At 33.3% G+C, this 12,332-nt stretch overlaps 1 protein-coding gene across 1 annotated transcript in view; it reads left to right on the top strand.

The window, feature by feature from the left end:
• GALNTL6 (polypeptide N-acetylgalactosaminyltransferase like 6) overlaps positions 1-12,332 on the top strand; it is a 1,725,164-nt gene that overhangs the window by 90,813 nt on the left and 1,622,019 nt on the right. The window contains exon 2 of the mRNA XM_067040058.1: positions 8,127-8,165. Within this exon, the coding sequence (XP_066896159.1) occupies positions 8,141-8,165 (25 nt within the window). The 5' untranslated portion in view covers positions 8,127-8,140. The remainder of the gene's footprint in view (positions 1-8,126; positions 8,166-12,332) is intronic.

The following is a 12,332-nucleotide window of genomic DNA, read 5'->3' as shown; positions in this document are numbered from 1 at the left end:
GACCCTAATTCCTATAGTCCCATATTATATTTTACTTCGTTAGTAGCTATACACTCCTGAGGGTTAATGGGGGATTTTAAATGCTCAAAAGAATGAAAAGTCAATGATATGATTTTAAGCACCAACACCCAGTTTATGTAAAGAACATTTTGTATTTCACTAGGGTTTTGTGCCTTCAAAATAAGACTTTGAGGGAGTGCTAATGGTATTTTATTATAAGGCCCAACTTAGTCTGTGACTCCATTAACTTTTATTATACCTCAAACATGAGGAAGAAATAAAGAATACTTAATGAAGAAAAATAGCCTTTAGTCCATCCATCTAGGGAAAATTGTTATTAATAATTTGGTGCATAATGCTTTTTCCTATGCATACAAACATTCACTCAGACAAATATTTCTTATGACAAAATTGGCTTCAAGTTCATAACTAGTACATTTAAACGTACATATAACAAGATAATACAAACTTCTTTTAGTCCAATAAATATTTATAAACCATATTTTTCATTGAATTAATATATTTCATTATTTGGATGGGATCTAACTTATCTTAGCAGTTACCTAGATCTAGACATATTGTTTGTATAAAAAATATACAGTGCTACTAAAAATATCTTTATAGTTTATTCTTAGCCTATTCATTTCAAATATTTGTTTCAGAAAAATTTCCAAAAGTTAGAAACACATTTGTACATAAATATGTAAGTCTCTTTTTTTCTTTGTAAACAAATTTTTGAGATTATTTGAAGACAATTGCACATTCTTTTAAGGGATTTTTCTCCTGGAACAATTTATTTTCACCTTTAAGTTTCAATCATTTGTCACTTGTATACTTCAGAGAAGAGGCTGACAAAGCTATTGATGAGTTTTTCTGAAAGGACATAATGTTTGCCCCATTTTTCTAGGCCCAAACCTTAAGTGAGATTTACTTCATTAAGTATATACCCCAGGGTACTTGCTGAACTATTGGCTAAGTAACATTTGTTCTTTCTTCAGCCACAGGAACAAAAATAAATCACATTGAAAAGAATTGCTTTATTTTATTTTGCCTTTTGTGAATCCATTCTTGCATCTGACATCAATTACAAAGAAGTTATTTCTAAAACATAACATTATCCTGTAAGTCTGCAACCAAATGTGAAATAAGGAATTTAAATTTTGTCTCACCTTTGTTTTTGCTCATATCCAAACAAATATACAGGTTTTGCAGTGTTGAACAATTTGACATTATTCAGACTGAAAAATAATTCACAATTAGAAGACAATCACTTCATTTTAAATAATTGCATGATTCTCTTTGGCTGTGAATGTGTATGTCAGTGTTATGGAGAGAGAGATTGAGAGAGAAAAGACATAGAGAGACGGAGAGAGACAGATTGATGGAAAGAGAGAAAGAAAGGCAGAGACAGACACATAAAGAAAGCCATAACACCATTCATGAAGTGAAAGTATTTCTATTATAAAATAGAGGCATTGGATAGTGTTTTTTTTAAATTGATGTACAGTTGACATACAATATTATATTAGTTTCAGGTGTACAATATAGTGATTTGACATTTGTGTACCTTACAAACTGATTACCATGATAAATCTAGTAACCATCTATACCATAAAAGTTATTGCAATAGTATTGACTACATTCCCTGTGCTGTACATTACATCCTTGTGACTTATTTGTTATTATTTTTTATACTTGAAGTTTGTACCATTTAATCCCCTTCACCTATTTAACACAACCCCTACTTCTTCCTCCTGTCTGGCAACCATCAATTTAGTCTCTGTATCTATGAGTCTGCTTCTGTGTAGTTTTGTTTGTTCGTTTGTTTTGTTTTCTTAGATTCCACGTATAATTGAAATTGTATGGTGTCTTTCTCTGACTTATTTCACTTAGCATAATATCCTCCATTTCCATCCATGTTGTTGCAAATAGCAAGATTTTATTCTTTTTAAGGCTGAGTGATATTTTATTATATACGTATATACCACAGGTTTTTTATCTCTATGTGGACACTTAGGTTGCTGCCATATCTTGGCTATTGTAAAAAAAAAAAAATGCTGCAATGAACATAGGGCTGTGTATATCTTTTCAAGTTAGTGTTTTCATTTTCTTCAGATAAATAACCAGAAGTGGAATTGCTGAATCATATGGTTGGTAAATTTTTAATTTTTTGAAGAACCTCCATACTGATTTCCACAGTGGCTGCACCGATTTACCTTCTCACAAACAGTGAAACTTTTCTCCAGATCCTTGCCAACAGTTATTTCCTGTCCTCTGGATGATGGCCATTCTGACAGGTGTGAGGTGTTATCTCATTGTTTTTGTGGTTTGCATTTCCCCGATGATTAGTGATGTAGAGCATCTTTTATATCTGTTGGCCATCTGTATCTTCCTTGTAAAAATGTTTGAGTTCTCTGCCCGTTTTTATATCAGATTATTTTTTGTTTTGATATTGAGTAGTGTAAGTGCTTTATATACTTTGCGTATTAACTTGTTGAATATATCATTTGCTAACATATTCTACCATTTGTAGGTTGCCTGTTCTTTGTTTTGTTGATGGTTTTCTCTGTGCAAAAAACTTTTTAGATTATTTTGCTGTAGTCCTGTTTGTTTATTTTTGCTTTTGGTGCCCTTGTTTGAGGAGATAGATCCAAAAAAATATTACTAAGAATTATGTCAAAGAGTGTACTGCCTGTGTTTTCTTCTTGGAATTTTATGGTTTTAGGTCTGACAATAATGGTCATCCTTGTTTGTTCCCAAACTTAGAGGAAAAGCTTTCAGATTTTCACCATTGAATATGATGCTAGCTGTGGATTTATCATATTTGGCCTTTGTTATGTTGAGGTTTGTTCTCTCTATACCCATTTAGTTGAGAGTTTTTATCATAAATGGATGTTGAATTTTGTCATATGTTTTTTCTGCGTCTATCGAGATGATCATAAAATTTTATCCTTTGTTTTGTTCATATGGTGTTCCATGGTGTATCATGTTGATTTATTTACAGATATTGAATCATCCTTGCATCGCTGGAATAAATTCCACTTGATCATGAAGTATGATCCTTTTAATGTGCTGTTGAATTCAGTTTGCTAATATTTTGTTGAGAATTTTGCATTCATCAAGGATATTGCCTGTAATTTTATTTTTTCTATTTCTTTATCTAGTTTTGGTATCAAGGTAATGCTGGCCTTGTGAAATGAGTTTGTAAGTGTTACTTTCTCTTCAAATTTTTGGAACAGTTTGAGAGACTAGGTATTAACTCTTCTTTAAATATTTGGTGGAATTCACCTGTGAAGCTGTCTGGTATTGGACTTTTGTTCATTGGAAGATTTTTGATTACCAAGTGTATTTCATAACTACTAATCAGTCTCTTCAGATTTTCTATTTCTTCCTGATTCAGTATTGAAGATTATATGTTTCTAGGAATTTATCCATTTCTTCTAGGTTTTTAAATTTTTTGGCATATAATTATTTTTAGTAATCTCTTAAGATTCTTTGTATTTCTGTTGTTTTAACTCATTTATGATTTTATTTATTTGTATTTGGGTTCTCTCTCTCAGTGAGTCTAGCTAAAGGTTTATCAATCTAATTTTGTTTATCTTTTCAAAGAACCAGCTCTTAGTTTCATTGATGTTTTCTATTTTTTGTCTGTATTTCATGTATTTCAATCTCATCTTTTCAGTTATGTAGGTTGGATAAATTCTGGAGATTTAGTGTATAGAATGGGGACTACAGTTAATAATACTATATTGCACACCTTAAATTTGCTGTGAAAGTAGATCTTAAATGTTCTACCACACCAAAAAAAAATCACTATGTGAGGTGATGGATATGTTAATTAGCTTCATTGTGGTAATAATTTCACAGTATATACATTATCAAAACGTTGTAAAATGTAAATATGTGTAATTTTTATTTGACAATTATACCCCAGTAAAGCTGGCAGAAGAAAAACTAGAGAATTTTTCTCTTCACCATGATAAGTTCAGTGAAGATAATCGAGAAAGCATCTGCCTAGGATTAATCCAAATTAGAGAAAAGCTTATCTGAGATGTTAAAGGAAACAGATTCAATCTTGGTAATATTGTCTGATGCAGTCACATCTACTGAAGAGAGACTGCTTTCTGCTCTGGTGGCTGAGAAGAGACAAGACCCCAGATAGAAGATGACTGTGCTGTTTCTGTTCTGACAGGATCAGAGAGTGAAGTAACTGAGTGAAAACACAGAGAACCATGGAAACAAAAATGTCGTGCCACCCAATAACATTAGCACCTTAGCCAATTCCTGTTCAGTCTGGTGGCCCAGGTTCAGATCCCACCCCCAAGCCCAAATGCCTTTGCTCTAATCAGTTCACAATTCTGGGAAAAGTTACTGATAGCAATAGGTTTGGTCTGGACATAAAGATTAAATTATAGAAAAAAAGGTTCACATTCCTATACACTTGAGTTGGCAGACTAGGATTCATATACAATATATTTTGTGTAGTCTTTTATAGGTTCAATAAAATTCTGAAATATTTGGGACGTTAGTATTTCTCTTGAGGTATTTAACATCTCACAGAAATAGTTTCGGTGAAGTTCTTTCTTGAGGCCGGTGATAGATTAAATGTTCTTTTGAAATGTTATTCAGATTAATGATTCAGTCATATTTGCTTTCATGTTTAGTATAAAACTCAGTATTTATACTTCAAAACCAGTGGCCTTTATGATTTTTTAAGATTCTTTGACAGTTTTATTATTTATATAGGAAAAAAGTGAATCTCCTTAGGCAATGTATAGTAAGTATTATGTAGTGTGGAGGAAGTGAATTTTCTTTTTATCTTTGGTCACTATTGTTTTGGAGAACAGGGTACAGATGTCTGTAGTACATCCAAAGCAGAATGTGAAATGTGTTAGCTCTAAAATCATGGCTTTCTGGTGCTCTTTCTTTGTTTAAATAACAGCTGTGTATCTGTGATCACCATGGTGCCTTTTGCCTGTCTTTATTCTAACACAGAGGCTGTTTAATATTTTATGTAGCACTTAAGAGTCTGAAAGACTTAGGATCACTGCCTGTTCCTCCAGTTATTAGATTTTTTTTCTTTTATTAACATCTTTACTAACTATAATTGCTTTACAATGGTGTGTTAGTGTCTGCTTTATAACAAAGTGGATTGGCTACACGTATACATATATCCCCATATCCCCTCCCTCTTGCGTATCCCTCCCACCCTTCTAGGTGGTCACAAAGCACCGAGCTGATCTCCCTGTGCTATGCAGCTGCTTCCCACTATCTATCTATTTTACGTTTGGTAGTGTATATATGTCCATGCCACTCTCTCACTTTGTCCCAGGTTACCCTTCGCCCTCCCCATCTCCTCAAGTCCATTCTCTACATCTGCGTCTTTATTCCTTTCCTTTCAGTTATTAGCTTTAAGACTAGGACAGGGGGCTTCCCTGGTGGCGCAGTGGTTGAGAATCTGCCTGCCAATGCAGCGGATAAGGGTTCGAGCCCCAGTCTGGGAAGATCCCACATGCCGCGGAGAACCAGGGCCCGTGAGCCACAACTACTGAGCCTGCGCGTCTGGAGCCTGTGCTCCGCAACAAGAGAGGCCGCGATAGTGAGAGGTCCGTGCACCGTGATGAAGAGTGGCCCCCGCTTGCCACAACTAGAGAAAGCCCTCACACAGAAACGAAGACCCAACACAGCCATAAATAAATTAATTAATTAATTAAAAAAAAAAAGACTAGGACAAACAACTTATTAGCTCTGAAATTCAATTTTTTCTAATAAATTTACATGAATTATTAAAAACATAAAATAAAAATTTATAGACATAAATTATAAAGCACTTTTTAGTTCAGATTTTTCTTACTTAAAATTTGCTGAACCTAAATTGATTCATTGTGTTTGATGTTTGATTGAAATAAAATATAAAACTAAGTTTTTATTTAATTAATTCAATTTCTTAGCTTGTTAGGATATTTCAAAAACAATAGCATACATTAAATGCTTTTAAATTATATTTTATCCTTACAACATCCCAAATAGGTTAGTATCATTTATGTTTTACAACTTGAGAAAACTGAAGCACCATAAATTTAAGTAACTTGGCACAAACCTTGAGTGGCCAAAATGTGATATTAATCCAAGTCTAACTAAATCCAAAACATGTCTTGTCAGTTAGTACCCCGTGTAGTCCTGGTTTTACTTTTAATTGGTTTGACATTGACATGAGCTATTTATTTTCTTCTTGCTTCAAATTCTTTTCTGTAATATAAGGTTTTGGACCAGATGATCTCTAAAGTACCTTCTGTTCACATATTTTATTCTATAAGACAATAACTGGGTATGTTTTTAAGCAATCAACACATCTGTGAACATTATTTCCCCAACAGAAAAATAATTTCTAATATATTTTTGCTAATCGATCCTCTTTTATACGTATGGAGGTAATGTAACATTATAGTGCCATTGGAATGGAGACTCCTTTAAGGGTCTTTAAATTTTTTTTTTTTTGGTCAAATAAAAATTGTATGTATTTAAAGTTACAACATGTTGTTTGGTTATGTGTATATATATTGTGAAATAATTACTACAGTCAAGCTAATTAACACTTCCATCCCCTCACATAGTTTTATTTTGTAGTAAGCATATTTAAGATCCAGTTTCTTAGAAAATTTCAAATATGCAATACAATACTCTTAACTATAATAACCATTCTGCAGGTTAGATCTCCAGGACTTATTCATCCCATATAACTGGAACTTTGTAGCCTTTGACTAACATCTCCCCATCTTCTAACCCCCAGCTTCTGACAACTATTATTCTACTCTCAGCTTCTATAAGTTAAACTTTTTTAGATTCCACATATAAGTGAGTTCATGCTGTATTTGTCTTTCTGTGCCTGGTTGATGTTACTTAACATAATGTTCACTGGGGTCATCAATGTTTTCACAAGTGGAATGATTTTCATTCTTTTTTAAAGCTGAGTAGTAGTCCATTACTTTATTTTCATATTTTAGTTATTGTGAGTAATGGTACAATGAACATGGGAGTGATGATACCTTTTAGAGACACTGATTTCATTTCTTTTGGGCCTGTCCCCAGAAATGATATTGCTGAATCATATGGTAGTTTTATTTTTAATATTTTTGAGAAAAGTTTTCCCTTTTCTCCACATCCTCACCATGATTTGTTATTACTTGTCTTTTTGATGACAGGCATTCTAACAGGTGTGAGATGATATCTTATTTTGGTTTTGATTTGCATTTTCCTGATTATTAGTGATGTTGAACTTTTAGAAAATTTTATACACCCGTTGGCCATCTATAATGTGTTCTTTTGAGGTATGTCTCAGGTCCTTTGCCCATTTTTTTTTAGTTGGATTATTTCTTGCCATTGAGTTGTATGAGTTCTTTATACAGTTTAGATAGTAAGCCCCCCTCAGATATACAGTTTGCAGATATTTTCTCCTTTTTCATTTGTTACCTTTTCACTCTGTTGACTGTTTCATTTACTGTACAGAAACCTTTTAATCTGGTGCAGTGCCACTCATCTGTTTTTGCTTTTTTTGCCTGTAATTTGGGTGTCATTTCCAAAAAAAAGTCATTGCCAGTGTCATACTCTTTTGATTACTGTACCTTTGTAATATATTTTGAAATTAAGAGTGTGATGTCTGGCTCCAGCTTTGTTTTTCTTCCTCAAAGTTGTTTGGCTACACGAGATCTTTTGTGCTTCCATATGAATTTTAGGTTTGTTTATCTATGCCTATAAAAACTGTAATTAGGATTTTGGTTGCAGATGCATTGATTTTGTAGATCGCTTCATGTAGTATGGATATTTTAACAATATTAAGTTTTCTAATCCATGCACAAGGAATGTCTTTCTATTTATTTGTCTTCTTTAACTGCCTTCCTCAATGTTTTGTCATATTTAGTGTACAAGTCTTTTATCTCTGGCTAAGTTTTTTTGTTAAGTATTATTTTTGTTGCTATTGTCTGGGATTGTATTCTTAATTTCCTTATTGGATAGTTTATTGTTTGTTTATAGAAAAGCCACTGCTTTTTGTTTGTTGACTTGGTGTATTATAAATTTACTGAATTTTTTAATGAGTTCTAACAGTTTATTTTTATTTTTGTCTTTAGGTTTTTCTGCATATATGATGATGTCATCTTCAAGCAGAGGTACTGTTACTTACTTTTCTATTTGGATGGATTTTATTTATTTTTCTTATCTAATTGCTCTGGCTAGGACTTCCAGTGTTGTTTGGAAAAGAAATAGCAAGAGTGGGCCTCCTTGCCTTGTACCAGATTGTGGAGAAAAAGCTTTATGTTTTTCCTGGTTGATTATGACATTCACTGTGGGCTTTTCACATACAGCCTTTATTGTGTTGAGGCAATTTCATTCTATAACTAATTTGTTGAGAGCTTTTATCATGAACAGATGTTGAATTCTGTTAGATTTCTTTTCTGCGTCTGTTGAGATGATCATGTTGATTTTTATCTTACCTTCTGTTAAAGTGGTGTATCACAGTGACTGATTTAAATCTTCCTTGTATTTTGGGGATAAAGCCCATTTAGTCATTGTGTATATTCCTTTTGATGTGCTATTGAATTTGGTTTTGCTAGTATTTTATTGATAATTTTTTTCATTGAAGTTAATCAAGTTTATTGGCCTGTAGTTTTCCTTTGTTTTATTTACTTGTGTTTCTTATGGTGTGTTTATCTGGCTTTGGTATCTGGGTGATGATGACCTCATAAAATGAGTTTCACAGTATTCCCTCTTCCATATTTTTGAAGATTTTAAGAAGGATTAGTATTAATATTTGTTTGAGTGTTAGGTAGAATTCACCAGTGAAGCCATCTTGTCCTGGGTGTCCCTTTGTTGGGACGTTTTTGATTACTGATTCAGTTTCCTTATTTGCTATTGGTCTGTTCATTATTTTTCTTTTTAATTCAGTTTTAGTAGGCTATATATTTAGGAAATTATCCATTTTTTCTAGTTTATTTAATTTTGGGGTGTATAATTGAGCATAATAATCTCCTTTGATCCCTTTTATTTCTGAGGCATTCATCATTATAGTGTGTTTTCTTTCATTTTTTATTTTATTTATTTCAGTCTTTGTTTTCCAAGTTAATCTGGCTCTTTTTCAATTTTATCTTTTTGAAAAACAACTCTTTGTTTTGTTGATTTTTTCTGTTTCCCTTTTTTTCTGCTCTAATTTTTCTTATTTTCTTCTTTCTGCTAACTTTGTTTTCCTTTTCTATTTCTTTGAGGTTAAAAATTAGGTTGTTTGTTTGAGGTCTTTTTATTAATTGAGATGTAATCAACATACAACATTGTATTAGGTGTACAACATAATGATTTGATAACTGTATATATTATGAAATGAAAATGTTTATCACTGTGAACTTTTGTGTTAGTAATGCTTTGGCTGCATTCCATAAATTTTGGTGTTTTCTGCTTTTGTTTTTATCTCAAGATATATTTAAAATTCTGTTTTGATTTCCTCTTTGACTTAATGGTTGTTCACGAGCGTGTTGTTAAGTTTCCATGTATTTTAGAATTTTCTGGTTTACTTAATTTTAGTTGTTTCTAGTTTCATTTCCCTGTGGCCAGAAAAGATGCTTAGAATGATGTTGATCTTCTTAAATTTATTAAAACTTGTTTTGTGACTTAACATGTGATCTGTCCTGGAGCTTGTTCTGAGTGTGCATGAGAAATGTGTTTTTCTGCTGTTGGTGGAGAGTTCTATACATGTCTATTAGGTCTGTTTGGTCAATAGTGCTGTTTAAATCAGCTGTTTCCTTACTGATTGTATGGGTGTTTTCTCCATTATTCAATGTGGGATATTGAAGTCTCCTACTATTATTGCATTACTGTCAACTTCTCTTTTTAGGGTCTTTTACATGCCAAGTGACCAACCCTGGAGTGTATACTCCTGATTAGGATACAACAGATGTGAACAAATCACAAACATTAGCAAAGCTTTGAAGTTACAGTTTTCTATGCTGTGGGCCTGGGATAATTCTCATAGAATTTCCTCACTAGCCTGCTCTTTCTAATTAGAGACAACTCATAGATAACTGTATCCTCCCCCTTTATAATGCTAATTTCCAAATGAGAAGGAAGGTCAATGTTCTTCTCTGTTAACCTCCATTTAATTTGCTTATCATATAATAAGGGAGATAAATATATTGTATAAACTGTTAAAGACCATTATGAAGTACATAATTATCACAGTGGGGCTTAGTGATGATAATACAGCCAAACTGGATGATTAAGGCCAAAAAGTCACAAGATGTTGAGGAATCTAAAGGTTGTGAACTAAGAAAACATTAAAATAATCAGATAGAAGTTGGATGTTAAAAATTATAACTATAGTAAGAATAACTTAATATTCAGTATAGTTTTATATGCTGCACGTAATTTACAAATTCAAAGAGATTCGAACCATTTATTCTTTTATTTAGTTAACTGTTATTCTAAACCCACCAGCCAAAGGCCACTGAAGACCTAGCCATATTCAAATAAATTGTTTATTTGACTTCCTGAAATGAGAGAAAATACATTCCAGAGGGGAACTTAGAAATGTTTTAGTAACAAGAGTGGAAAGAAGCTTTTAATAGAATTTGGACTTGTGATTCTAAGGAAGGTGGAGGAAAGTAAGAATCAGCTCTAGATTGGGGGCTGTCAAGTAGCCAGGACATTTCATGATTGGCTATATCATAATAGTTGTTCAGGAGGTGAAAGGAAAGAAGTCAGGTTGAGATGTCAGTGGTAAAAAATGTGTTAGTAACTCAAAAGCAGGGGTTGTTATTTGTTCTACAGCCATGGTGTGACGGTTGGAGAATCATTGTTTATATGGTGTTGTCAATATCCCAATGTAAATGTTGTTTTACGTTCTGTTAGGAATGTCACAGTCTGCTTACCAAGCAGGTTGACTTTCACGTGAATATTTTGTGCTCCTTTCTGAGTGATTCAGGATGCTTAATCATTTGTTGATTCTAAAATTCTTTATTAGAAAACTATTATATATTAGGATCTGAATACGGTACAAATCCTGCCCCAAAAAGGGTGTTTAGGCTATTGGACAAGAGAAATACATTGATAGCAGTAATTGTAGTATGTTGACAATGAGCCCGTTTTTGTTGCAAACTGACCCAGGACAATTCAGTGGTTCAGAAAGTATCATGTGCCTTTGGTGAATATTGTTAGCTGATAATGGATAGATGTTTTTTGGGGCCTACTAATCCATATCAGGTAGAATGCCATAATGAAAGTAAGTCTAAGGTCAAGTTTCTCCAAACATACAACCGTTTTTAGGAATCAAGGAAATTACCATATACCTATTCTATACCTCTGGGAATTTACATTTATTAATGAAGACACTGTAATTAGCACTTTGCATCAGGTTTAACTTAGAGGTCAATGAATGGATGTAGAGAGAAGGACCAGTCGGCCTTGTGACTGAGTGAAGTGGCCGATGCTTTGTGAAAAGGAGGGATGCAGGGCCAACAGGACCCCTGACAGCGCAGTGTTCTGGGGGCACTGGTTAGTCCAGATGCTGTATCTTTTTTGCACACAACTTGAGATACCTCTATGATTATTTCCTGCCAGTTAAAATCTTGAACAATTCATTTTACCATAAAAATATTATTTCTAACATCCTTTCAGCTAATGAACAAACTTCAATATTAATGTTGTTGACAAAGTGGAAATGACAGATTACTGCCTCTGATTGCACTGATTCCTGATAGGAGCACAGACGCCACTCTTAGCAGCACTTATTCCTGATTCTGTTCCCTCACATGCAACTAACCATTCCGAGGTCCTAGATTAAACTGAACATGTGCAAATATATACGACACAGTTTATCCTGAAGTATTTTAATGTAAGTCATAGCAAAGGTCATATAGTGGTTCTATCATAGTAAGACTTCGGACTTTAATTGTTCTTCCAAGACCTATACCGATTTCAAACTTAGCTTGGAATAAACTAGTCGTAATTAAAGGGGAAGATGGTGGATCATACTTTCCAAAAGATCAAGTGTAGCAGCAAAACAGACATGCAAACAGAAGAGACACTACACTTCAGTTGTCTCTTCACCTACCTTAAATACGCTTCAGTTAACTGGATTTTGACTCTAGTTTCAAAATCCCAGAAAAAAGCCTCAACATTTCTTCCAGTCTCTAACACCTCTTATTCTATTGTCCACTGAATTTTCCATCCTTCCTTCCTTTGATGGTTCCTTCAATAAAGTTTAAATGAGGACCAATTGTGTTATAGACAGTATGATAGCTTAGGTATAAAATGAGTATGATGTCATCCTAGCCTCAAAGAACTCACAG

This window comes from Kogia breviceps, chromosome 8 (assembly GCF_026419965.1).
Source record: "Kogia breviceps isolate mKogBre1 chromosome 8, mKogBre1 haplotype 1, whole genome shotgun sequence".
Classification (NCBI taxonomy): Eukaryota; Metazoa; Chordata; class Mammalia; order Artiodactyla; family Physeteridae; genus Kogia; species Kogia breviceps.
This window is presented reverse-complemented; position numbering and strand designations above follow the sequence as displayed.